This window comes from Populus nigra, chromosome 12 (genome assembly GCF_951802175.1).
Source record: "Populus nigra chromosome 12, ddPopNigr1.1, whole genome shotgun sequence".
NCBI classification, from domain to species: domain Eukaryota; kingdom Viridiplantae; phylum Streptophyta; class Magnoliopsida; order Malpighiales; family Salicaceae; genus Populus; species Populus nigra.
Genome location: NC_084863.1, coordinates 2,807,473 through 2,832,914, shown reverse-complemented (window position 1 = coordinate 2,832,914; position 25,442 = coordinate 2,807,473). Strand labels below are relative to the sequence as shown.

At 34.3% G+C, this 25,442-nt stretch overlaps 3 protein-coding genes and 1 pseudogene across 6 annotated transcripts; 3 read left to right on the top strand and 1 right to left on the bottom strand.

Annotated features, from left to right (window-relative positions):
* The first annotated feature begins 483 nt into the window (after window positions 1-483).
* Window positions 484-7,497, top strand: LOC133670086 (serine/threonine-protein kinase Nek2-like). Of its 3 annotated transcripts, XM_062090525.1 has the most exons (16): window positions 1,051-1,154; window positions 1,614-1,725; window positions 1,873-1,939; window positions 2,406-2,471; window positions 3,226-3,272; window positions 3,379-3,424; window positions 3,621-3,701; window positions 3,792-3,834; window positions 3,919-3,968; window positions 4,068-4,149; window positions 4,252-4,301; window positions 4,871-4,944; window positions 5,055-5,106; window positions 5,970-6,145; window positions 6,257-6,413; window positions 6,549-7,497. In XM_062090525.1, the coding sequence occupies exons 1-16, from the start codon at window positions 1,136-1,138 to the stop codon at window positions 7,221-7,223; spliced, it is 1,797 nt and encodes a 598-aa protein (XP_061946509.1). In that variant the 5' UTR covers window positions 1,051-1,135; the 3' UTR covers window positions 7,224-7,497. The 3 variants fall into 3 exon arrangements, with proteins under 3 accessions (XP_061946508.1, XP_061946509.1, XP_061946507.1); XM_062090524.1 differs by lacking the exon at window positions 1,051-1,154 and adding an exon at window positions 484-748 and having other exon boundaries at window positions 5,970-6,413; XM_062090523.1 differs by having other exon boundaries at window positions 1,053-1,154; window positions 5,970-6,413.
* A 1,883-nt stretch (window positions 7,498-9,380) lies between these two features.
* LOC133669885 (protein IQ-DOMAIN 18-like) lies at window positions 9,381-10,954 on the top strand. The gene is made up of 4 exons (XM_062090213.1): window positions 9,381-9,737; window positions 9,821-9,886; window positions 10,251-10,844; window positions 10,934-10,954. The coding sequence occupies exons 1-4, from the start codon at window positions 9,381-9,383 to the stop codon at window positions 10,952-10,954; spliced, it is 1,038 nt and encodes a 345-aa protein (XP_061946197.1).
* A 4,467-nt stretch (window positions 10,955-15,421) lies between these two features.
* Window positions 15,422-18,406, top strand: LOC133669575 (uncharacterized). 2 transcript variants are annotated; one of them, XM_062089771.1, is made up of 7 exons: window positions 15,422-15,703; window positions 16,065-16,129; window positions 17,161-17,209; window positions 17,647-17,741; window positions 17,886-17,971; window positions 18,075-18,134; window positions 18,247-18,406. In XM_062089771.1, exons 1-7 carry the CDS (start codon window positions 15,517-15,519, stop codon window positions 18,350-18,352), a joined length of 648 nt encoding a protein of 215 aa, XP_061945755.1. In that variant the 5' UTR covers window positions 15,422-15,516; the 3' UTR covers window positions 18,353-18,406. The 2 variants fall into 2 exon arrangements, with proteins under 2 accessions (XP_061945755.1, XP_061945757.1); XM_062089773.1 differs by having other exon boundaries at window positions 15,532-15,703; window positions 16,085-16,129.
* A 2,238-nt stretch (window positions 18,407-20,644) lies between these two features.
* LOC133669884 (putative calcium-transporting ATPase 13, plasma membrane-type) lies at window positions 20,645-22,505 on the bottom strand (annotated as a pseudogene).
* Between the last annotated feature and the right edge of the window lie 2,937 nt (window positions 22,506-25,442).

Here is a 25,442-nt window from a genome sequence, read left to right as displayed (position 1 = left end):
GGACACAAGGAGAGAATCCAATTCCAACATTTGTAAATTGACATGGAATATTTGTCAAATATGAATCAATGATAATTTGATTTGATTAACATGTTTATGATAGGGTCCCATGCTAAGCTCCCTCTAAAAAACTTCCATTAGTGCTTCAAGCTAAAGCAATTAGCGTTAGCTTTCTTCGAGTTTCATGTGATTTGTGACTCTACTTTGTCTCTTCCTCACCTACAAAAAGATGCATCAACTCTCTGAGCCTATGCTTTGTTTCTTTCTTTAGGGCTAGGCTTTCGTTGCCTAGACTCTCTACTTTTGTTGCTTTCTGCGAGAGAAAAAAAATAGTAATATAATACAACAATTAGCACTCCTAATCTCCTTCCTAATGTCTTTCTCCATTTTAATGTCAAATAGTCTATGAATCCATGGGACTTGGGGTCCAATAACATTTTTCTTGCTTTCTTTATTTTCTCTTTTCTTTTTTTTATACATATATATATACACATCAAAATTTGTCATTCTCTCTCACTCCAAAAAACACAGGCACACACATCAATGTCTCAAGAAGCACTGTTGCTGCTAATGCTGCAACTTCCTCTTCAACTCCAGCTTCTCCTTCTTCTTGTACTTCTGTCATCTGAACCCCCTAGTTTCTTTCTTTCCATGAAAATGTCTAACCCCACATTCTTGTTTCCCTCTCTTTCGTTCACATTGTGATCTCTCTTTCTCTTTTGATCTACTACCTGTTTACATCACTCAGGTACCTCCCTTCCCTATCTTTTCTTATCTTTTTCTTTGTGGAATCTGTAGATTTGATTCACTTTCTTTTTGTCAATGTAAAAACTGCTTCTGTTTTTAGTCTACTTTGCATTTCCTGGAGCTGCATTTGTCTTCTCAAGTTCCCTTGGGATCTTAGTTGTTTAACTTGATAAGTTTTGAAGTTCTTAATTTGTAATGCAGGGAGATAAGTTGATGAATTTGTGGTCTTTGTATGTGGTACTTTAGGTAGATATTTTTTTTGTACAGTCTCTCTCTCTCCCCCCCCCTCCCTCTCCCTGTCTGCTTTTTTTTTTTTGGTAATGAGAGTGTTTGGTTACTCAGAAAATGAGGTAAAAGGCAGGAAATATGGTCTTTAGGATGCTTAACTATGCAACAATTAGGGGCTGGTAAGAAATTGATAGTTTCATGAATAGTTGAGCTTTATACAATTAAAATAGTTTACTTGATCTGTTCATAGAAAAATTAAGCATTTTGCCACTAAAAACAAAACCCACAAATATTCATTTCATTTCCCTTGATTTCCTCTTCTTTTTTTGGCTAATAAACATACAATTAAATTTTTTCCCCCATTTGTGAGAGTATTGGATGATTTTATTATTCATGTTTACCTAAAATGCTCTCATAATTCTTGTATTTCTTAGCTTTCAAGGGCCTTCCCAGTTATTTTATTTTATTTTATTTTTGGTCAATTTCGCGCAGTTCCTTTCTTTGTTAGTAAAGAAGTTTTTGGTAGCTTATAGTATATGCATTTATGGAGTAACTTTACAGACAGTGTAGCTTTTTCTTGTTATTACCTTATTGCATTCTCTTTATGGCGTTGAAGATTTCTTTTTGTCTACATCCAGAGAAGCAAGTCATTTCAATCTCTCAGATGGAGCAGTATGAAATATTAGAGCAAATAGGGAAGGGTTCTTTTGGTTCAGCTCTTCTTGTGAGGCATAAACATGAAAAAAAGAAGTGAGAATGAAACTTACACTCTGCTCTTCCTGCATTTCTTCACTTGCTGTAAAATCCCACCATTACAATGATAAATTGTGAGCAATATCATAGACTCAGGTGATTGGTTTCATTTCAACTCTGATTCTATTGTTATGTCAATTTAAGGTATGTGTTGAAAAAGATCAGGCTTGCCAGGCAGACTGACAGGTCACGTCGATCTGCACATCAAGAGGTCAATGTTTCTTTTCTATTTTTTTTTTAAGACTTTGGCAGAATGACTCATCTCCATCATCTAGCACCAAATCTGACATTGTCTCTGTTTATGTTTGTAATCCTCCTATGTTTCTGTTTAACTGATGTTCTGTTATGCTTTGACATGGTTCGTGCAATTAAAACTTGCTAATAAAGTTGTTCGAGAGAAAAAAAAGAGGAGAAAAACAAATGTTTCTACTGTCTTTGTTGCATATGTAAAGATACTTATATCATACTGTTAATCAAGGCCCTGAATTAACTAGCTTTACATGCTAATACCCTTTAAAATTAGGATGCTTGAACCTGTACATCAGAAATGCTGAAAGAACAATTTTGTAATATAGCCGGGAGTAATCAACTATGCATGCAGAGCTGGTTGAGCTAACTTTCACCGTTGATAGATTATACTGGATCTGCAGGTCTAACCCCTTTTCTGTTTTATACAGAAAGAGCTCATTTCTAGGATCCGAAGTCCATTTATCGTAGAGTACAAAGATTCCTGGGTAGAAAAGGTATGCTGTTCCTGTTGTTATTACTTATTTATGAGTAAATGTCTTTGCCTCTTCTTCATTTTGTCCTGATCTCTAATGGTTTTACATGGTTAGATGTTCATTTTTTGATTTAGAGAATCTTGGTGTTTAATGTTCCATATTTTCTGTAAGGTTTTAAAATCCTCTTCCTAACTCAACTCCTATAGATTGCTGCTTTTGCAATCAGATATCGTAGACTGATGTCCTATTAGTCTTTACTAAATCGTTCAGGGACGTGCCTTAAACTTGTTGCATGCAAACTATTTTTTCCCATCATCTAGTAGCTATCCTTAACGATAATGTTAAACACATGAAATTTAACTTCATGGTTGCGTTATATCATTAATGAATGACATTGACAGACATTACCTGAAACTTGGCATTATTTCTTACCCCTTTTTTAGTCAACTCTCCATATAAATTTACATTTTATATTTCTGAACTCCAATATGCTTTATTTAATCTAGCAAAAGCTTCATTTTTTCAACAACGTGCAAAAGGTGTACTACTTTTGCGTAATATTGTTTTTTTCTACTTAGTATTCAAAGCTTTTTCCTTGTTATTTGGGATAAGGTGATGTTTAGTTGAGTTGAGATAGGGTTTCTGAATCATTCTGTTAGGTTGGGAAAAAATATTTTAGTTATCTAGGGATTGAGCTAAAAACACAAGTAGTTGATTTTTTTATTTTTTTTTATAAATAGGCTAATATTGGTTCTTTTTTATGCTTTGGAGTCAGGGTTGCTATGTGTGCATTATTATAGGTTATTGCGAAGGAGGAGACATGTAAGTTTTCACTCTTGCTGGAACTGGTGTTAACATGCTTTTACTTGAAGCCTAGAATAACCTTGGCCATGCTTGGCATTCTTTCTTCTTTTCCTTATTATTACAGGGCAGAAGCTATAAAGAAAGCTAATGGCATGCTGTTCTCTGAAGAGGTTTTTTTTTTTAAAAAATTTCTATCTCTCTTTGTTTCTTTTCTTTTGTTTTTTGCTTGGGGGAGGCCCTTCTCTTTTTCAGAAATGTAGTTTTCATTTACAAACTCAACATATAATTTTTTTATGAATTCAATTTTTCAATTTGGAGGATCTTTTTGCAACTGAATAACTGATTCTTAGTTATTGAATGTTTCAGAAGCTCTGTAAGTGGCTTGTTCAGCTTCTCATGGCACTTGACTACTTGCATATGAACCACATTCTTCACCGTGATGTCAAGGTTAGTGGCATGTGTTTTGTGTACTCAGATTCAAAACAGTGGAAATAATTGAAACTGCATTTTACTGACAAGGCCTCATGATTTGTTCAGTGCTCCAATATCTTCTTGACAAAACAGCAAGACATTCGTCTTGGTAAGTGATCTGATTGATACCTTCTGATTTTAATGAAAGGGAGTGTACTTTTTTCTGAATAATCGACAACCCATCCTGGTACAGGTGATTTTGGACTTGCCAAAATATTAACTTCAGATGACCTTGCTTCCTCTGTAAGTAATGCAGCCCTTAAGCTGTGCTAATCTTCCAATTTTATCTCAGTTTCCTTGAATGTGATTTATCACTGGTGGGACTTGCTCATATGTGTTCAGGTCGTGGGAACACCCAGCTATATGTGTCCTGAGCTTCTTGCTGACATACCTTATGGTTCTAAGTCAGATATCTGGTCTTTAGGTAAGTTGCTCAGTGTACTGATGTGTATGCAGAATTTACACGTTCTTGATTGCTCTTTCAGTTACTCACAACTACCTGTGCTTCTCAAAATTTGTCTCCCAGGTTGCTGTATATATGAAATGACCTCTCTTAGGCCTGCATTTAAAGCATTTGTAAGTTTTTTTTATCCTGTTTCTATACTTGGCAGAATTTCAAAGATGAACAAGTCATGCTTTCATGCATTTACATTGCACTAGGACTCCAAGTGATACCTAGCATCATCAATATGTTATTTTCCTGCCCAAAATCATGTATATGTTCTTATATTACAGTCCCAAGGTTTGCTGCATATATTATGTTTTCTGTCAAAGCTGAAAAACAATCATTTTGGATTATTTTATACTCTGGTTTGAGTTTCACCAAGACTTTTTGGTAGAGGATTTACCTCCCCGCCCCCTCCCCCCTGCCCTGGTCTTCCCACCAAAAAGAAAAAAAAAAAAAGATGAGAAAGAAAGAAAGAACTATGCACCATTATAGTGGCCGGCTAAACATGACAATTATGTCATTTGGAGACCATATAAGTCCCACGTTCACTAGCCATTTTGGTCTGCAGTTTGATCAGTATGATCAACATTAGAAGGCTCTCATCCCATCCATTTCTGTTTGAGCTTTCTCCTGCATTTTCTGCTCTAATTTTTTGTTCATTTCTCTGTATGGATTTTATTTTCCATCTTTTGATCAGGATATGCAAGCACTGATTAACAAAATAAATAAGTCAATTGTGGCTCCACTTCCAACTAAATATTCTGGTGCCTTGTAAGTCTTCATCATTTGTTTTCCCAATGTTGTCGCTGTTTGTATTTAAGATGCTAGATTTTATTGCTGTTCCTATAATCATCTAATCATGTTCCTGTTTATGTTTTTAGCCGAGGACTTGTTAAAAGCATGCTGCGAAAGAATCCAGAGCTCAGACCCGGTGTACGTGTGATCTCTTTTAATCTGCATCTTACATTATATGTGAATCCAGTACACTGCATGACTATAGGCCAACATAAAGATGATTCATAAAATTCACTGCATTTTTTTTCTTTCTTTGAATTTACTTTGCACGTAGAAACAATCTCCAAGAGTTGGAAACTGTTTCAAGGTCTGCTGTGGAAGTGAGATTTGTTGTGCCATTTTGTTTGCTTCCAATAACAAGATTCATCCTAAACTACTAAAGGCAAATGTTGCCAGAGAACTGAAAATAAATTACTGTGAAAATTTTTAAAGTGCACCGAAGTGTTATCTCCAGGCAAGTGGAAAAATAATTAGTTTCTCCTAAACCCTTATCTACAACACCACAAAGGCACCATGCAAGCTGCAGTATGCTTTGTTGATTGGATGGTTGCTATGCCACAATGCCCACCACATTTACCATAAGTTTGCAGCAACATTTCACCCTCACCTAAGCTGCATAAGGGCAGCTGTAATCATTGATCCCCTCGTGCATTACATGTACTTGTTTGGTTACTCAACAAACGCTAACATAGAGGGGGAGGTTCTTTCTTTCTTTCTAACAAGGAAAATAATATTACTGGGACTTTATGAATATGTTTTACCCTTGCATTGTGCAGTAAATCAGAGTGAATAAGTTTTCTTGATTGCTACTCTCAAATACTTTTCAGAAAGCATGTAGAAATGGAGCCAGCAAAAGGTTTGCCAGTTTGTACATGACAGCCATGCATTTTGTGTTACAGTTGCCTATAGGTCAACCACTGCAATAGAAGGAAATTTGAGCATTTGCATTTATGTGGCATGTTAATGTGTTCTGTTCTCACTCAAAATATTCACTGTCACAGGCTGCAGAGCTGCTCAGGCATCCGCAGCTTCAGCCTTACGTCCTTAAGATTCATCTTAAGATGAGTAGCCCTAGACAGAATACATTACCTTTCCAATGGCCTGAACCCCATTACATGAAGAAAACAAGATTTTTAGTGCCAGAAGATAATCCTCGCAAAGTTCACAGGGACAAGAGGTATTCACTTGGTAATGATAGGGCATTAAATCCAAGTATTTCTGTAGCAGAGCAAGATTCTGTGTGTTCTACTGAAGGGATACATGATACACCGATTTATTTGAATCGAAGGTTATCAGATTCATCCATCGAGTGCAGCCAAGGAACAGTCATTTGCAGATCAATTGCTTCAAAACCTTCAAACAGTGCCAAGACTCCAAAACTCACACCGACCAAAGCCTCTGTCACTATTAAGAGACGGACAGAGTCTGCAAGAAAATGTGAATCTGTAAGCACGTGAATCTCTTTCTCCCCCCCCCCCCCTCTCTCTCACGTGCACGCACATACACAAATGCAGAAATTATGAACAACTTCTGATAGTTTTACAATTTGGATCTCACACGTCCTTTTACTAACTTTTCAGCTTCCTGTCACTCGAAAAACACCGACTGAAAAATCCAACCCATCAGCTCGCAGAGCATCTTTTCCATTGCCATCAAAAGGCAGGATACAAAATTCCCCTAGTGGGACTAATATTAGCATCCTTAGCCAGATAAAATCTCCGGATGTTTCTGTCAATGCTCCTCGAATTGATAGGATGGCTGAATTCCCGCTGGCTTCATATGATGAACCATTCCTCCCTATCCGGAAAACGTCATCAACCTCAGCACGAGGGTCATCCAACTCCTTGCGTCATGGTGACTGCTCAATCACAAAGGATAAATGCACAGTTCAGCTCAGCGACAGAACCTCTGCAAGGCCCAATCTCACTGAGGCCTGGCAAGGAATTGAACTTGGTATGTTTCAGGTAGATGAAGAGAACGGAAGCAATTCCTCCAATCAAAATGCCACTGCTGGGGCATCAAGCCGCACCTCATCAGACACGAGGCAGCGCAGGTTTGACACCTCATCACTCCAGCAGCGCGCTGAAGCTCTGGAAGGTTTGTTAGAGTTCAGTGCAAGATTGCTGCAAGCAGCAAGGTACGATGAGCTTGGGGTGCTGCTAAAGCCATTTGGACCCGGTAAGGTCTCCCCCAGGGAAACTGCCATATGGCTGACAAAGAGCTTCAAGGAAAATACTGCCAAACCAGAAGATTGACAGCGACCGTTTCCGTGTGTACTATATTTTGTAACTGCAACTATCTTTAGAGTCAGAAGGTCTATTGGCTTTTTGCCAACGATTTATGGGGGAGACGATAGATATTTAGGCAGACAACTTTATAGGTTATAAAATTTTTAAGCCAATTGAGATGCCCCATTACTATATGTTATTTATGCAAATGAACAGATGTAACAAGGCCGTGTCCCTCTCTGTATTCAGTATGCTATACTTCCATGGCTGAACTGTGGTAAACTAGATGTGTTTAACTTAATCACTTCATACTTGCGCTCTTTTAAATTTCCATTTGATCGGATGGGCCGTTAACCTGGTCTTGTCAAAAGCAAAAAAGAAAAACCGACTAGAAAATATAAGTCCTATGTTATTATTTTTTATTCGATTTGGTTTCATTTATAAAAATAAATAAATTAAAATATTATAAAATATTAAAAAAATAAAATTAAAATATAACCAAAACCAGTTCTAACTAATTGGTTTTGGTTCAGTTATTTTATATAAAAAATCAAACCAAACCAAATCGGCCAGTTTCAGTTTGGTTTTGATTCAGGTTTAGTTCAGTTATTTTATATTAAAAATAAAAAATTATATTGTTTTTTAGGTTTTTTTAGATTTTGTAATGAGTTTTAGTTTCGTTTCGGTTGAAGTTTTTTTTATTTCACGCTTATTAAATAAAATTGAATTGAAATTTTTTTTTAAAATATTTTAATCGATTTTTTTTTAAAGTTTGGTTTTTTTTTATTTAAATTTTTTCGGTTTAATTAATTTATCAGTTTTTTTCCTCATTTGAACCATGTTTTTAGTATTAACAAATATACACCCAAACAGTCACTTGGTGTTAAAAAAATCTTGACAAACGACCAAACACACTTATCACCTCTCCGTGCATCAAAGATTATAAGGTTCTCATATATCTGGTTAAATCCATAATGTTGAGTCTTGTTCAGCTGAGGTCCGGGGTTGAGGTTATGTATTCGATAATATGGTGGTCACGTGGTGTAGAGTATTTTTTAATTAAAAATATATTAAAATATTTTTTTAATTTTTAACATCATTACATTAAAATTATTCAATTAAGTTTAATGATTTTTTTGAAAAACAAAAGCTAAAAAAAAAAGTTGTATTAATAAATAAAAGTTGAAGGATGTTTGTTTATTATCGTTGTTTATATTTTCAACTTTCTTTGTCGAGAAAAGGACTATTCTTGTTCTATTTGTCTTGCGCTTAAAGATGCTTTTACTCTGACTTTAATTCCGATGACAATTCCATCTCCAATTGTAATAAAAATTTAGGTCTAAGAAAAATATAAATTTTTATTTTTTTTTAAAGTTAATATCAATAAAAACTACTACAATATTAAACATGTTTGGTATTGCAATAATAATTATTTTTTAAAGTATTTTTTACTTGAAAATATATTAAAATAATATTATTATTTTTATAAATTTATTTTTAACATTAACACATCAAAATTATTGATAAAATATAAAAATAATTTGAAAGGAAAAAGGTAAATTTTTAATTTTTTTAAATATTTTTAAAATGTATTAATAAACGTGTTCCAAGTAGTAATTAGTCGTAACCCCACCACCTTAACCATTCCCATTTTGCGTGGAGCTAAACTCTATACCAGAGAAGTTAGAGCAGCACCAAAGACTCGGTCAACTAAGGTATTTTACATCCACAACACTATGTAGTAGACTTGCGTAAATTTAGAAACAAAACCAAAAAATAAAAATAAAAAAGCTTGTTTTTAGAGGAAAAAACTTGCCCTAGAAAAGACAGAAGTTTGAACAGGTGCGAAGGCCTCGTCAAGGGAGAAGAATCTTTACCATCAACCTTTAGGAGCGTGGCAAATGGCTTGATCACAAAACCTTCTGCAGGCCTCAATTAGCCTATCGACTATGACACAAGTCGGCTTGACCGGGGTTAGGAAGAAGAAGATGTATACTTCTATACAACATGCATGCATGAGTCAGCAAAGATCATCTTCCTTATGATTGGGTATAAATAAGATGGCCTCCGTCTTCGTGCTCAAGCAATTGGAAATACAGACAGGTTCAGTAGTTGCTCATCATTTTCTCCTTTCAGTGTTAAATATGGTTTGAAGTAGGATCTTCGATGGGGTGATGCAGAACAATGGGAAAGGCAAGCAGGTGGATGATAAACTTCTTGCTAGGAAAAAAGGAGGAGAAAACAAAGAAGAACGACATCTCCTTCCATGCAGAGAAGGAGACAACACCAACTGCAACTCCAGCTTATAAGAGGAGATGGAGCTTTGGCAAATCTGCAAAGAAAGAGAGAGTTTACAGGGGTCGTAGATCTCTTGACTCGATCATCACTACCCCATATTTAGCACAGAGATCATCATTTGCTTTGCCAACCGCTGAAGCTATTAAAAAAGTTGTCGCACAAACACATGCGGCAGATAGAATAAGAAAGGCAGTGGAAGATGCAGCTGCCACCAGGATTCAAGCTGTCTTTCGTTCTTATCTGGTATTCATACAAACTTCCTTTCTACTTGATTTTTAACCTTTCTTCATGGATGAGATATGTGTATCAATTGCTTCATTTTACAGGCCAGGAAAGCTTTGTGTGCGTTGAGGGGATTAGTCAAGTTACAAGCATTAGTAAGGGGTCGCCAGGTGAGGAAACAAACAACTGCAACTCTTCGACGAATGCATACACTCATGACAATACAAGCAAGAGCTTGTTGTCATAGAGTTCAGATGGCCGGAGAATCACAACAACTTGCCATGAAAAGAAAATCATCGAGACACAGAGTAAGTAGCCCCACTTTTGTCTGCAGTACCTTCCAAATCACAGTATCTTCTAGGATGAGCTAAAGGATGCAGCTAATTTGGAAATGAGATAATGTCCATCACCCCAAAATCTGTCAACATAGCATAATATATATGATAACTTTGCTGTACCATCAGGGTTAACGAAAAACATGCAATCTAATCCTTCAAAATCTGATTTGTGATGCTAACTTGTGTTCATACACAGGAGGCAGTTGATGTTAATCTTCATGAAATCCGAGGAGTTTCGAAGAACAGAAGTGGCTACATGAATCATTCATTAATAGACAGAGTAGAGAGAGAGATTCCCAGATTCTACTCTGGGGAACTAAAAATCTCTAGGCAAGAACATCAATACAAGGAGTTTTCCTTCACAGCACAAAACAGTCCCACAACTGGTTCGCCCCCTTCCAAAACAACCTGGGGAAGAGCTTCCTTCACTTACGGACGGCCAGACTATGTCGACACTCTTTCTAATCAATTTTCATCCCTACCAAGCTACATGGCCGACACAGAATCTTCCAAGGCTAAAGTCAGGTCACAAAGCGAACCGAAGCAGAGACCTAAAGAAAGCACCAGAGCTAAAAACAAGCAAACTACTTGGATGGATGGACTGAATGGCCTCCAAGATGCTCAGCCACAATGCTCATCTTCACACTCAAAACGCATGGTTCATGAAAACCAAGATCCATGGTTTATAAAACTCTATAGACCAACAAGGTCAAAGGACAGTTATTATGATGCCAACATCACAACTAGCACTCAAGAGTCCAACTACAGCAAAGTTCTTGTCACATATGAGGTGAGTTAGCAGTCAAATTTCATTTCAATATTTACTTCTCTTCCTAATTTTTTTTGGTTCTCTTATGTCCTCTATTCTTCTGATTGCAGCCCCATCTGAATATCTACTAAAAGTTCATCCGATGGCCCATGATACCAGCTAAATAATTTTTGGAATCATGAGACAAGCTAGTTGCTATCATGCTATCATAGCAAAAGCGTCCATTGTTGTAAATCTGTGCATTCAACATCTACAGGAGCTTTTTGGCTCTGCCATGAAAACTTGACAGAGAGAATTATTTAATTGACTTAGTTTTTTCTTACAAGGAAAAACAATACATATATATATAATTTCAACAGAGAAATACAGCCTTTTTTCCAGAGGACAATAAACATTCCTAGCAATGAGTTTGGTCGTTTCACTGTCTGCTAACTAACCCGTGTGAGCATTGAATCCATAGACAAAATCTTCAAGTACTTCACGGTGACTTTACAATAGGCATAACAGCAAGATAGGTGGTTGTTTGGTCACTAAACCAGTGCTGTTCCAAGAACAATTTGAAATCCCATCCGAAACTTGTGTGCTCTCATAAAGTGGTAAATTCTGCTCCGTAGAAAGCACAATCTATCCTCAACACTACATATCTTTTGAGACATACTCACTGGTTCAATGTTTTGTCGTATGCAAACTGCAAAGATAACGAATAATTAGTTAGATGACATGGAAATACCTGCGAGTAGAAAAACAGAAGGAAAGTTTGACAGCTAGAAACATAATAAAATTGGTTGGATAAAACATATATATCCAACTATTTTTGTTTTGTCAAAAGAAGACTTTCGAAGGAATACATACTGATGTTGACGTTTTCAGCAGCTCTCTTATGGCCATTGTTGCATGACATTAAGCTGGGAGTGTGAGGATTAACTTGAGAACCATCTGGGTTTCCCGTGAATTAGAATCAGAGACTTGTTCTGATCTCTCACCCTCCACCTCATTAGTGTCTGTTGATAGACCTGTACCATTTTGAGAGTTCACTGGTTGTTTTGTGCAATCAGATGAATTTTCATCCTCGTCTCCCTTGAGTTGTTCATCTTGTTTGATTTTGTTCATTGATCTAGCCTCGGAAATTTTATCCAGATCTGTGTCTGCCAATGGTTTATTACTGTCATTATATGTAAGGAATTCCCTGAAAGGAAAAGAACTACAGTCGATGAATGATTAGCAATGGAATGCCCTTTTTTTATTAATTTTAAAAAAGGGCATTCCATTCAAATTCCAGTAGCTTCTGAAAAACACGCCTATAACTTCCATACTGGTTATGGAAAATTCCCTGCAAAGAACACCAACACACATAACTCAAATCAGAATAAAGTAAGCATGCATGTAGAGAGAGAGAGAGAGAGAGAGAGAGAGAGGATTGCGTAACGTACTAGACACAATGGACGCTTTCAGTCAAATTGATACCATCCTGATCAAAACAAATAAGACAACTATTAAAAGAAACAGCGCCCTCGAACTTGGAGCAACAAACAGTGATATATTCAGGAGTCTGCTTGTAATGAGAGGCCTTGCGGTGTGCTGCCTATTTGCTGAGAACTGAAGGCAGCTTGAAGTCTTTCTGTATACTAGAGGTAATGTGTTTTGAGGCGACACTGCATCAACTATTGAAATAATTTCCATGTAATGGTTGCACTTATGTCGTTAAAAAGATTGTGTAGACGTAAATTGATCCATGAGTTTATCGGATGTGATGATGGAGGCACCCATGAGTGATGTGCCCAAGATGCTTCAGAAAGTACTTCCATAAGAATAAAAAATATGCTGTTTCTGCTAATTATTCCCAGAGAGCAGTCCATTTAGAAGAAAACTAGATTAAACTTGATGCTTTTCCAGCGCATCAAATCAATTTTATTTTTTTTTGGATTCAAAAGAAATACGGATCATCAGTGACAATTTGGTTTTGATTTAAAAAATAATAATCAAATGACCAAAAACAAACCTGTGATAAAAAAAATAATTTTAATCGAATTTTCATTAACAATTTATTATTGTCAAACATGATAAATTTAAAAAATAAAATTTTAAAATTCAACTAAAAATTTATAATAATATTAAAAAATTATATCAAAACAAATTAAAGAGTAAAAGAATTAATAATATTTTTTAAGTAAGAAAAAAAATCTAAGCCATGGGCCTACTCAAGGAGAAGACCAAGCCCAAACACCTAATATTTTTTTTTTGTTTTATTAAGGTGGTCAATGATAATTTTTTATTGCTTTTGTAAAAAATAAATAGAGAACAAATCATTTGTTTCAGCAAATGACACTTCATTTCCTTACCTAGTTTTTAGCACTTGTAGAACATAAAACCATCAACACCAAACTTTCATCTTTAAATAAAATATTTTGACACAAAACTTGATCATTTTAATTACGGGAATTGCATTTGCTTTCTTATCCTCAAACTTTTAGTTTGATAATTTTACTATAATTTCATGTCTTATTCCATGCAATTAGGCTAGAAAAGCATGTATTGACATAAAAAAATAACGTAAAAAACCAAAAATTAAAAAAATGAAATTTTAAGCCAAAATAAACTTCACCTCATAATTAATATCATATTGGCCATTATATTTTTTCGTGTTTTTCATTTTGGTTCTCTATTGTTGAATTTTTCCAATCTTTAATAAAATTTAACAAATTGATAATCAATTTGAGCTTAAAAGGATTCAATTGTAAAAAAAAAATTGAGTCGGAAAGAAAAGCTATAGTGATTGTATATAAGTTTTACTATATGTTATAATGAGGAAATTATGTTCTAATACTGGTTGAATAATCACTTGCATCATTCTCATAGTCCTAGGTATAGCTTTCAGGGCCTGCAAGGAGTCCCCAGGACATTCTTTGAACATTGAAGCTGCATGATATTAAAAGGAAGTACAATTAATGTTCATCAATGGCATGTGAGAAAAGTAATTAAGTAATCATGCTTAGTACAAATCTTATGACTGATACGAGGACTGCATAGCTAGAAAATAGATGATACAAACAAAGAGGGGAAAGAATCACAAGTCTAAGATTAAAAATTTACTAAAAATGCTTTTCATGGAAGCACTGATACTATCAGGATGTCAGATAAAGAAATTTACTGTGGATCAGCGACAGCCGGCAACTTACTATGGCCCCTTCAGCCACCAGATGGCGAGGGAGTTGCCTTAGGGTCCCCTCAGTATCATTACTTTCCTCATAATATTCCGGAGCCTTCCTCATCACATCTCTTTGTACGTATTTAAAGCTCCGAGTCAAGAAAAATAATAGCTAAAATTAAATCATCCCAATAATGTTTTTACAGTCTTTTGAAACAAGCCACAAAGTTAATGGTCTGAACATAGAAATAATGAAAGGATATCTCCTTTTCTTGGATCAAGGATCTTGCTTCCTGCAGTACTTTCCCACTCTCCTCCGAGCAATGCAGCTCCAAGGAAATGCGTTGACACTGAACCACTTCCAAAATGCTGAAAAGAATACAATACAAGTCAAATCATTGGAAACCAAGTAAAGCAATTGTTGAAGATCAGCAACTACTGTCAGCCTAAAACTCAGCAGGCTTCCAAAGGGGTTATCAAGGAAGTACCTGTAAACCAAAATAGTTAATGCAACCATGCCTTCCTAAGGAATTTGCAGATGCCTTGATGATGTCTTCAGAATCTGCATTGATTCCTCTAAGGAAATGTGTAAAAGCTGTGAGCTCAAATCAGGAGGGATTGGACAGTAGTGAATATAACCATGAATGAAATTTGTATTGATCACTGTATCTTTCAGGAGTTGTTCAATGCCAATTGAAAAGAACTCTGTCCAAAATAAAACAAAAGGCAACCGCTATTAAGATAGTCATTTATTATTCATATATCCTGGACAAAATCTTAACAGTGTAATCAAACAGATCAAGCTACAAGGAATACGAACACATCTGTCCAAAATTTAGAAGTGCGAAAATTTGATTGAACAAACTTGGTAGTAGAAGGTTTCATGTGTCGATACCTAAACAGTATAGGGACTAAACATGCATTAACGGGGACTAATTTGGGTTTTTTTTTTTTGTCATATAAGTATTTATTATTCATCAGTTATGACGTTCCAAGAGGTCAACAATAAGGAGAAAAAAAAGAAGAAAAAAACCGGTCTAAGAAACATAGTTTAGAGCATCTTCAATGGACATGGTAAACGAAAGAGATAAAAATAAAAATATTATTTTAATTTTTTAATATATATTTTAAAAAAATGTTAAATAAAATTTTATTTTTTAAAAAAATATCATTTCTTCAATGCTAAAATACTATAAATACTATTTATTGTAATAATATATTTTTAATTTTTTTTAAATATATATATTTTTATTTTATTTTTTATAAAATTATGATTCTTGTGATGAATTTCACAAGCTCATTCGGGTTGAGTAAAATTTTAATTAATTTTTTTAATTATATATTTTAATATTAAATTAATTAAGAATTTTCCCACAATTAGCTGTTATAATTAACTTTTTTTTATATTTAGAATGTAAATTAAAAAAGTTATATTTATATTATTCAAAAATTCATATAATGCTCTTCAAAATAGCATATCTGTAACAGAGTCCACAGACACTCTGACAGAGAAACGCACAAAGAGAAGGAGAGAGAAGCAGAGTAAATATGGTGACCAAAACAGAAGAGACGCAATTGAATAGATTGGAGAGTCAAGTGGACAATGGAGGAGGAGGGGCATGGGAGTATCTTTGCATGGTTAGAAAGCTCAAAGTTAGGCGTTCTGTCAAGGTGTTAAAGCATGGTTTATTGATCTTGAATGACTCCAAGAAAAGATCCAGTCTTGGTCCTGAAGGTGTACTTTCTCTCTTTTGATGGGTTCTTTATTGATTTGCTCCTCTGGGTTCTGCTCAATTATTGGAAATTTGGAGTCTTTTTGGATTCAGTTTTGTTTCTGGGTTTGAAAGTTTGGAGCTTGATTTGAATTGGGTTTGAGTAAGAATTACCGTGACTGTGTAATTTGGTTAGTGAGTTATGAAATTTTTTGTTGAATAATTGAGATTTGAGGTTTTGAAACTTGATGTTGACTGGTTATGGATTGCAAACACACACGTTATGCTGGTTGTTTCAATGGTTTAAAGCTCCTTGTTTTACGAATTGAAGCCACTAAGCTGTTGAATGTATACTGATTTATTAGTACTTCGTTGTTGATGTAGAATGGACTCTATATGAACAGGTTGCAGTTGCAGCCATGGACTGCCAATCTCTTGAGGTTGCAAAGGTATCAATTGTTTCATTTTCAGCTTAGTGTTTTTTTTATATATTTTATTTTAGTTTCAAATCAATTTCACTCTAGGTGCTTTAGCAGGTGTTTCTACTGATCATTAACGAACTAATTTCTGTAGATTGAGAATAGTTAATATATTCATTGTTCTTGGATTTTTTCATATCGAACTTGTCTCACTCCTTTTATTGTTCTATAGTTAATAATCTCGCTTAGGCACACAGTAGGAGCTATTGTAAAAGACGCTGGTTGTGCATTTCTATGATATGTCCTAATGCCTCGAGATTTCATTAGTTCAAAGAAATCAAGCTCATATCAATGTTCCACCATACTTCTCAGTTCTTCTGATGTTAAATATAGCACAAATCCCTACATTCTGATTGTTGGTGAAGCAATATTTTGCAAAAATTATGGTTCTTCTGTGAGTTAATTGATATTTCAAACGGGTGTTAGCTTTAGGTTTTGGTGATGGTTGATTTTCTGAGGGTTGGTAGGCAGTGGGTACTTATTTGGCTCCAGGATCACTGTCTTGTTTCTTATTTTATTTTTTGCTTCTATTCTTTCTTAGCCCTTGGCCCATAACAAGGATGTGCTTAGAAAGTCCACCTTATTCATTAAATTTTCTTGTTCCTTGGCCTTTATTTTAGGTGCTCACTATTCCTCAACTGTTTATTTTTAAGGCATAACTGTGAGGCATGCTATTTTTTCTGATCGAACCAAAACTTTATAATGAAAAACTGTAATCTCCTGAACATTTTAGAATGTTGGGTGTAATGTAAATTGAGTGAATAAAGATTTTTGGACAATTTATCCTTGAAACTTCATTCATATCTCTCTTTTTTTTCTTCTTTCATCACTTTTGCATTGCCTTTCAACATGAGTGCTATATACTTGAGTCTTGCATTCATAGGTTTTGTATTCGAGCTCATTTGACTTTACTCGTATGCTTTTTCTGGTTACTGTAGTTGGGTGGTAAGAGATTCTTTGTTTTGGAGTTGATGCAATAAGTAATCTGCAATCTTTTGCAGGACTGTGTAAATGCGTTGCAGAAGAAATTTCCAGAGAGTAAAAGAGTTGGTAAGTTAAAAATAACATATGGCTTACAAGTTACAAGTGTGCTTTGTTGTGGTTACAAGTGGGAACTAATAACGATCTTTCAATTGCATGTGATGCATAATCTTACGTGGCCAAGTTCCCTATCATTTAATAGCTCTCCTGCATTAAGAAATTCTTAGATCACAGTTTGCTCATTTTTTAAATTGTTCTACAAGGTGAGGTGGCAGTTTGTTTTTTCTTTAGCGTCAGTGAGGATACCAAGTCATTGGACTTCAAATAGGAACATCGAAATGTTAATACTATGACCATACACATTCGTTCATGTGGCTTTAGGTGTTTTCTCTACAGTTTAATTTTTCAGCTGTAGTTTGAGTCCCTGTAGGAAGTACAAGGAAAATTTTTGTTTTGATCTTAACATGTGATGGAATGGTTTTTTCCTTTTTTCACATAAATCACAGGCAGACTGGAGGCAATGTTACTTGAAGCAAAGGGATCTTGGGGAGAGGCAGAAAAGGCTTACTCAAGCCTTTTAGAGGACAATCCTTTTGATCAGGTAAATTTTTGTAACCAATTTTTTTTTGAAATGTAGTTCCTTATAAAGCCTCATTGTGCTGTCTTTCTCAATCGTGAAGTATTATTGGTGTTAATTAAGAAGAACTTATATTCAAATCAGGCCAATGCCATTTTTCTTACGTAGGTAGTACACAAGAGAAGGGTAGCTTTGGCAAAGGCACGAGGCAATTTGACAGGGGCAATTGACTTGCTCAATAAGCATCTTGAAACGTGAGGCAGTTCTTGAAACCCTACTTTTTCCCAGTTTTGGTGATATTAATTAACACAGGACTGAATTTGGTCTTATGTTATTTTTCCTCTTTGCCTTCCTTAGATTTATGGCTGATCATGATGCCTGGAGAGAGCTTGCTGAAATATACATCTCCTTGCAAATGTGAGGAATTTTTCTTTATATGTTGGGAAAGCTACTGTCTATCAAATTATTTGTGTGTTGCTGTTTTATTCTTTATCAGTAGCTTAAACCAGTTCATGCCTTAATGAATTAGGTACAAGCAAGCAGCGTTCTGCTATGAAGAGCTGATATTATCTCAACCTACAGTCCCACTGTATCATTTGGTTTTGGAAATAACTATATTTCCAAAGCAATTTTAGAAGAGAGAATTTGGTTTTGGAATGTTGGCCTTTCAATGGTCTTTTAATGTGGGTGATGAATTTTACAAATAAATATAAAACCCTAAAATAGATGCATGTGATATAACAAATATTTTTGCTTTTAAAAAAAAAAAATGCAAACATAAAAAATAAAAATGCTAAAATGATATTAATAAGTAAAAGACATTTATGAATTTTAAAATAGATGCAAGGATATATATATATATATAGAGAGAGCTAACCATTATGAACATATGAGAGGGGAAATCCTAAATAAAATTTAAACCCTAGAGTGAAAGGATTTCTAACTTCGAGCATTATAAAAAATTAAGAACATGCTCATATATAGGACACTATTTTCACATTTTATTGCAAACAAGGACATAAAATATGAGCTCCAGAATAATCAAAGAAGGTTGGTTTAAAGTGATAGTGGTGTTTAGTTTGTATTAATTATGTGGGTTTATAGCTGAAAATTAGAATACTAATTTTATGTTTGTATATATATATATATATATATATATAGCTTAGAGTTGATCAATTTCTCTTGCTGACTTGGGTTGGGAATAGTTGAAATCGCGGGCTCCGTAGTCAGGTGTCAATTATGGCCGGAAAGTAGCAAATAAATGATTAAATTGTTTACAAGTACAGGGAATTAAAGAACATGTGCTTAGTGGATGAATACTTAGCTCAATCTTTGGAACTTCATGATCAAATATGTTTTTGCTTAGTGATCTAAATTTATGGTCACTCTTTGGAATTTCATGAATCTAATATAGTATTCTGGTCAATTTATGATAAAATCCGGTCAAATCACAAGTAAAAAACCCTTTGGCTTTTTTTAAGAAATTTTGTTGAAACAACGTTATTTAGCTATTTTCCATGAAATTGATAACAAATAATTAATTATAAAAAAAATAATATATATATATATATATAATTAAAAAAAATAAGGGTGAAAACAAAAATAAAAAAAAATTATACCAAATTTATTGAATTTAAAAGTTAAATTAAAAAGAAAAGTAAATTACAAAAATAAAATAAAAATAAGGCAACAAATGAGTTTATTCGTGTATCTGTAATATTTTATATGTTTTTGTATAAAAATTGTTGAAAAAATAGGTTGCAAGGATTAAGATCTCTGTTTGTTTAATGAAAAATAATTTTTTGAAAATTACTTTTTTAAACTTTTCTATATTTATTTGTTAATAGAAAAGTTGGTTAGTAAAAAACATTTTATAATAAAAAAAATAAAAATATCATTTATTTGCTTAATATATCAAATTTGATCATAAAACTTTTGATTATTATATTTTTTTTTTAATTTCACCCTTATAATTTAATTTAATTTGATTTTTATATCAACTCCGGTCCTCGTTTTTATGATTTTTATTTGCTTTTTTCTTATCATTTTTTAATTAAAAATTTTTATCTATTAAATTTGGTCCTCATTCTTTTGATTGTTATTTATTTTATTTGAAATAATTTATGAAATTATAATTATAATTATTTTAATTTTATCACCTTTCAACTTTTTTATCTGTTAGATTTGATCTCTATTATTTTAATTTTTATTTATTTTATTTGAGATAATTTATAAAATTAGTTTTTTAAAAAATTTTCACTGTCACTCAACTTTTAAATTTGTAAAATTCATTCATTTTTATTTTAATAAACTTGACAAAAAATATTAACAAATTATTTTTTATCTTATTTTTCATAACATAACTAAACACTAAACTTTTTTTTTAATTTATTTTTTATAATATTAACAGCCATAAAAAAAAATGACTCTGTTCACAGAAATTCAAAAATCACTTTTCAAAAACAATTACATTTCAGCGAAAGAACGGTTGCAATTATCTTCCTCGATTTCCTGACACCTCAAACAATAGCAATTCTAAGGAAAAGCAAGTTAAGTAAAAAATAGCCGCCGATGAAGACAACTCAGGACCACAAATAGCCTGCACGTGGCATTTTCCTAAGAAATCCAACGCTTCACTAACCTACCTTTCCACGACAGTGGTGAATTAATTGGCTGATGTGAGAAGATCAGGATGCTATTTTATAAAAGATCAGCCACTGATAGTTTTGATGGATGGTTGATTAGATTGTCTCTCCCTTTTTTTGAACGGACAAGATCTTATAATACATTAACCAAGTGTGAATGTCTTACATCTAATAGATGTTAGACAGACAAACCATGTTTTCGTACAATAAGTAACAGCCAAAACAGCTTCAAGGACCAGTAGTAAAATATATATATAAAAAGAAAACCCTAAGTGGAACTTTTCAAGATCCAAGAAAGCTGATTTTAGGAAGAATCATACGCCTTACAAGCTGATCAAACAACCAAGATGAAGCAGCGATGGTTAAGGACACACACCACTGCTTCCGATCCAGTTTCTCAATGCTGTGAGTCACCTTGCTCGATAACTCCACTATCACTCCTTGAGCAACTGTGACAACAAGCACAGCCGCTAAGAAACGCTTGTTCTTGCGTATCCACATGAACATGCTCTTCTTCTCCACAGGCAGCCTCGCAGTAAATTTATTGAAAACTTGGCAGATGACTGAGCTCTTCTTCTCCACAGGCAGCCTCGCAGTAAATTTATTGAAAACTTGGCAGATGACTGAGGTATTGAAAACAAGTGTGTTATTAATCGCCAAACCCAGAATTGACTTACCCACATTGAATTGTAGAGCTGATAGAGTAACTGCCTGATAAAAGACCTGGATGAGGATGTTGTTGAAGATGCTTTCGTTGATAGGTCGCTTGGACCAACATACAGGAGGCTTTCTCATGAGATCTTTGGTGGGCTGGTCATGACTGATCGCTGCTAGTAGGCCCAGGGTATCAATGATAACCTTTTCCCAGAGTATCTGGAATGCTGACAATGATAATACACCAGAAGAACAAGCTGAGATAAGGTTGATGACAAGGGCTGCAACGTTCATTGTAAGCTGAAATTGAATGAACTTCTGAATATTGTTGTAGACGCACCTTCCCCAGCTCAACATAGTCACCACGGAAATGAAGTTATCATCCAATATGACAATTTTTGAGCTCTCTTTCGCCACCTCAGTCCCTCGTATTCCCATGGAGAGCACAATATCTGCTTCCTTCAAAGCTAGGGCATCGTTGGTACCACCACCAGTTACTGCTACCACATGCCCTTCCTCCTTTAAACATCGTATCATTTCAAGCTTGTCAGATGGGGATGAACTTCCCATCACAAGGATTTTCCCAATCCTTTCCATTCTCAGCTCCCGCGAGTAGTTACTGAATTGGACTCCTTCGACTATAGCTAGCATCGCTTTCCACATCCTCTTGATCACAACTGAAAACTCCACATTCAATGGCTGTAGCTCTTGCTGTACGAACATCGTCACCAGTGACCAATATAACTTTCACTCCTGCATTCTTACATGATTCTACCGCCGTTTTAACCTCTATTCTGCATGGGTCCTTCAGCCCCACGAGCCCCAACAAAGTGAGTCCAGCTGCTTCAAGCTCGTCAGAGGCCTGTCCACTGTCTTCAACTTCTTTACAGGCAAACGCAATGCAGCAAAGGCTTTTGACTGCCACACTACGAATTATCTCCTTCAACTGCTTTCTTGCGTCCTCATCCACGTCTCTAATCTCCCCATTTCTAACATAATAGTTTGAACACATGGCTAGTATCACCTCTGCATCTCCCTTCCAGTGATGAACTACCTTCACATTGTTTCTCCTCACCAATAGTACCCCGCTTCCGTTCTTCTCAGGATCGAAGTTCCCTACATGTTTTATTTCAACTTTTTTCTTTTCCTCGCCAATATTTATGCCCAAATGCGACATAGCCCAGGAAAGTATTGCGTTTTCAGTTGGACTACCAGAAATTACAAGAATTGAAGTAGACCGAGGTTTGTAAACAGTACCGGTTGTATTCAAAGCAGCCCCTTCTTGTAGTAACTCAAGGACCTTCGATCCTATTTCACCATTTGAAGGTTTAGCTGTGATTATATCTTCTCCAATGAAGAATTCCACAACCTCCATCTGATTCAAAGTAAGAATGTCTTTCTTATCTATGATGATCGTTGTCGCTGAACCCATTTTTTCACAAGCAGAGAGTTCACGAACCATGACTTTCTCTTTCATCATTCTCTTCATGAAGTATATAATGTTAAAGTAATTCAAATCAAACATAAAAAAAAACTAAAATTTTTAATAATATGTTTATTATAAATGCTTAAGTTAACCTAAATACAAAAAAATTATATATAAAGTGAGGCAGAAAAAGCTTACTCAAGCCTTGCAGAGGACAATCCTTTTGATCATGTAAACTTTTGTAACCAATTTTTTTTGAAATGTAGTTCCTTATAAAGCCTCATTGTGCTGTCTTTCTCAATCGTGAAGTATTATTGGTGTTAATGAAGAAGAACTTATATTCAAATCAGGCCAATGCCATTTTTCTTACGTAGGTAGTACACAGGAGAAGGGTAGCTTTGGCAAAGGCACAAGGCAATTTGACAGGGGCAATTGACTTGCTCAATAAGCATCTTGAAACGTGAGGCAGTTCTTGAAACCCTACTTTTTCCCAGTTTTGGTTATATTAATTAACACAGGACTGAATTAATTTGGTCTTGTGTTATTTTTCCTCTTTGCCTTCCTTATATTTATGGCTGATCATGATGCCTGGATAGAGCTTGCTGAAATATACATCTCCTTGCAAATGTGAGGAATTTTCCTTTATATGTTGGGAAAGCTACTGTCTATCAAATTATTTGTGTGTTGCTGTTTTATTCTTTATCAGTAGCTTAAACCAGTTCATGCCTTAATGAATTAGGTACAAGCAAGCAGCGTTCTGCTATGAAGAGCTGATATTATCTCAACCTACAGTCCCACTGTATCATTTGGCGTGTGCTGATGTGAGGACCTTCTTTATTTCAGCTATATTATCTCAACCTGCAGTTCCACTTGATCATTTAAGCCTATGCCACTGTATCATCCTGCTTCTTTAAATGAGTTATCAACCTGCAGTCCAGACTTGCAATCTTTGGCAACAGCAGCTTTGGAGAAAGAGTACAAGCAGAGAGCTTCTGACATACTCTCTGTGCTCTCTGTGCCCCAGACTCTAAAATCTGAAGTGGCCCTCAATAACGTAACCAAAAGCTAAAATTTATAAACATTGCAGATTCCATATAATTTAAATGAGTTATAATATCGGTCTTTTTGTTGTTTATTTTTCGTTTGATTTTTTTTTCTATGCTGAGGTCCTTAATATGAGGATTTGATGTATTATTTGGAAGATTACAAGGATTTTCCGCTCTTGCATTATTTTGATTTTATCCACTTTTGGTTTCCGGCTTATTTTATTGCCTTAGTATTTGGAGTCCTCTGATTTTCAGTGCCATGGATTCACTATCGTCAAAATAAAATGTGTACGGTAAAAAAACTCATCATATGATTATAGTCCCCAGAAATTCTAATTAATATTTGAAGATCTAAAATGATGGATTGGGTATGCTAAAAAAATATATATATATACAATCACGTTAAAACATATATCTATATAAGAACATTATACTATATTAGATAAACTGTATTTGCTAATTGCATTTTATTTTAATAGTCTGTAATGACTAATCTATCAATGATTTACTCACAAAGATTCACTACAATGAGTTAAGTTCAAAATAGGTTTTGACATTTTAAAGTTTTTAATTTACTGTTTTTAATTTTTGTTACTTCCAATTTATTTGGTGAATTAATACTTCTTTGTTTATTTACTTCTATATTTCTTTGTTTATTTACTTCTTATCATTACATATCACTATTAATAGTTTATTAAATTATATTAATAAATAAATAAGTGGGTTTTTATTGGGCTCATGGAACCCAAATCCAAATTCTAAAAAAAATTGTTGCTAAACATATGCTTATAGTTCAATGATCCATGAATAATAAGCTATTTAGATTCATTTTTCTTACAATAGTAAATTTTGCTTAATGAGACTTTTTGTACCTCACTCTTTAGATATCGAAGCAATAACTATTTTGAGTTGATTTACTTGAAGGTGAGATTTAGTGGCATAGACATTCAAAATTTTATAAGAAATTAATACTCTTAATTGACACTTAGATATCATTCATGAATATTAAGCTAAATGAGAAATTAATACTCATGATTGCCATTACAGTATCATTGATGAATATTATATCTAAAGGTTTAATAGGAAGACATGTTTCAAAAACCAAGGATATTAAGAGATATTACTAATTATTAATATTTAAGATAATAGCTAATTATGAATATATTTTAAAAGCAATTTTAAAAGAGAATTTGTTTTTTAGGGTTTTGAAATGTTGGCCTTTCAATGATCATTTTAATGTGGGTCAAACCTCGATATGAATTTTATAAATAAATCATTAAAACCCCATAATAGATACATGTGATATAACAAATATTTTTGCTTTTTTTTAATGTAAATATAAAAAATAAAAATGCTAAAATGATATCAACAATTAACAAGACATTTATGAATTTTAATATATATATATATATATATATATATTGTTGTTACTCATTTTTTTGAGCCATACGTGCTAATGGAGATGGTGTATATCCCCTTTAAATTGAAGGCAGGAGTTTAGTTTAAGGTTGCTGGGAGATTGACAAAAACAAAGGAGAAAGAAATGTTTTTCGGACCATGTTTCAGCTGACATCTGCTCTCCTTATCCTTCCCCTTTGCTGTCGAAATTGTCAGGATTCTTAGGCTAATTAGGAGTCTTTAAAATGCTAAATTCATTCCTTTTTATATGGTCTTTAAGGTTGAATAAATCCTTCAGAAGTGGCACTAAGAAAACCCGGTTCTGTTGCTGCCGTAATTTTTTTGTTCCAACTTAGGCCCTGATTCTGACTTGGTTTCGTGCAATATCTGACCATCACAGCTATATTTTGTCACTCATGCTGTCGCACGTGTGCGGCGTCACGGCGAAAACATCCACCCTCGAATTTTATCTAATGTGGCAAATGTGGGGAGACAAGGAATTCTTGTCCTTTATTAGTGAAAAAATGAAATGGGAGTCGCTACCTAGTATTTTGGT

Excerpts from the sequence above, each read along its gene's own strand:
- LOC133670086 (XM_062090523.1), top strand. Across the intron at positions 3,835-3,918 it reads ACAGCAAGACATTCGTCTTG|GTGATTTTGGACTTGCCAAA; the intron begins GTAAGTGATCTG and ends ATCCTGGTACAG. Across the intron at positions 4,945-5,054 it reads ACTAAATATTCTGGTGCCTT|CCGAGGACTTGTTAAAAGCA; the intron begins GTAAGTCTTCAT and ends TTATGTTTTTAG.
- LOC133669885 (XM_062090213.1), top strand. The coding sequence starts at position 9,381 with ATGGGAAAGGCAAGCAGGTGGATGATAAACTTCTTGCTAGGAAAAAAG. Across the intron at positions 9,738-9,820 it reads CTGTCTTTCGTTCTTATCTG|GCCAGGAAAGCTTTGTGTGC; the intron begins GTATTCATACAA and ends TTCATTTTACAG. Across the intron at positions 10,845-10,933 it reads AAGTTCTTGTCACATATGAG|CCCCATCTGAATATCTACTA; the intron begins GTGAGTTAGCAG and ends TTCTGATTGCAG.
- LOC133669575 (XM_062089771.1), top strand. The coding sequence starts at position 15,517 with ATGGTGACCAAAACAGAAGAGACGCAATTGAATAGATTGGAGAGTCAA. Across the intron at positions 15,704-16,064 it reads ATCCAGTCTTGGTCCTGAAG|AATGGACTCTATATGAACAG; the intron begins GTGTACTTTCTC and ends TTGTTGATGTAG. Across the intron at positions 17,972-18,074 it reads CTCAATAAGCATCTTGAAAC|ATTTATGGCTGATCATGATG; the intron begins GTGAGGCAGTTC and ends TGCCTTCCTTAG.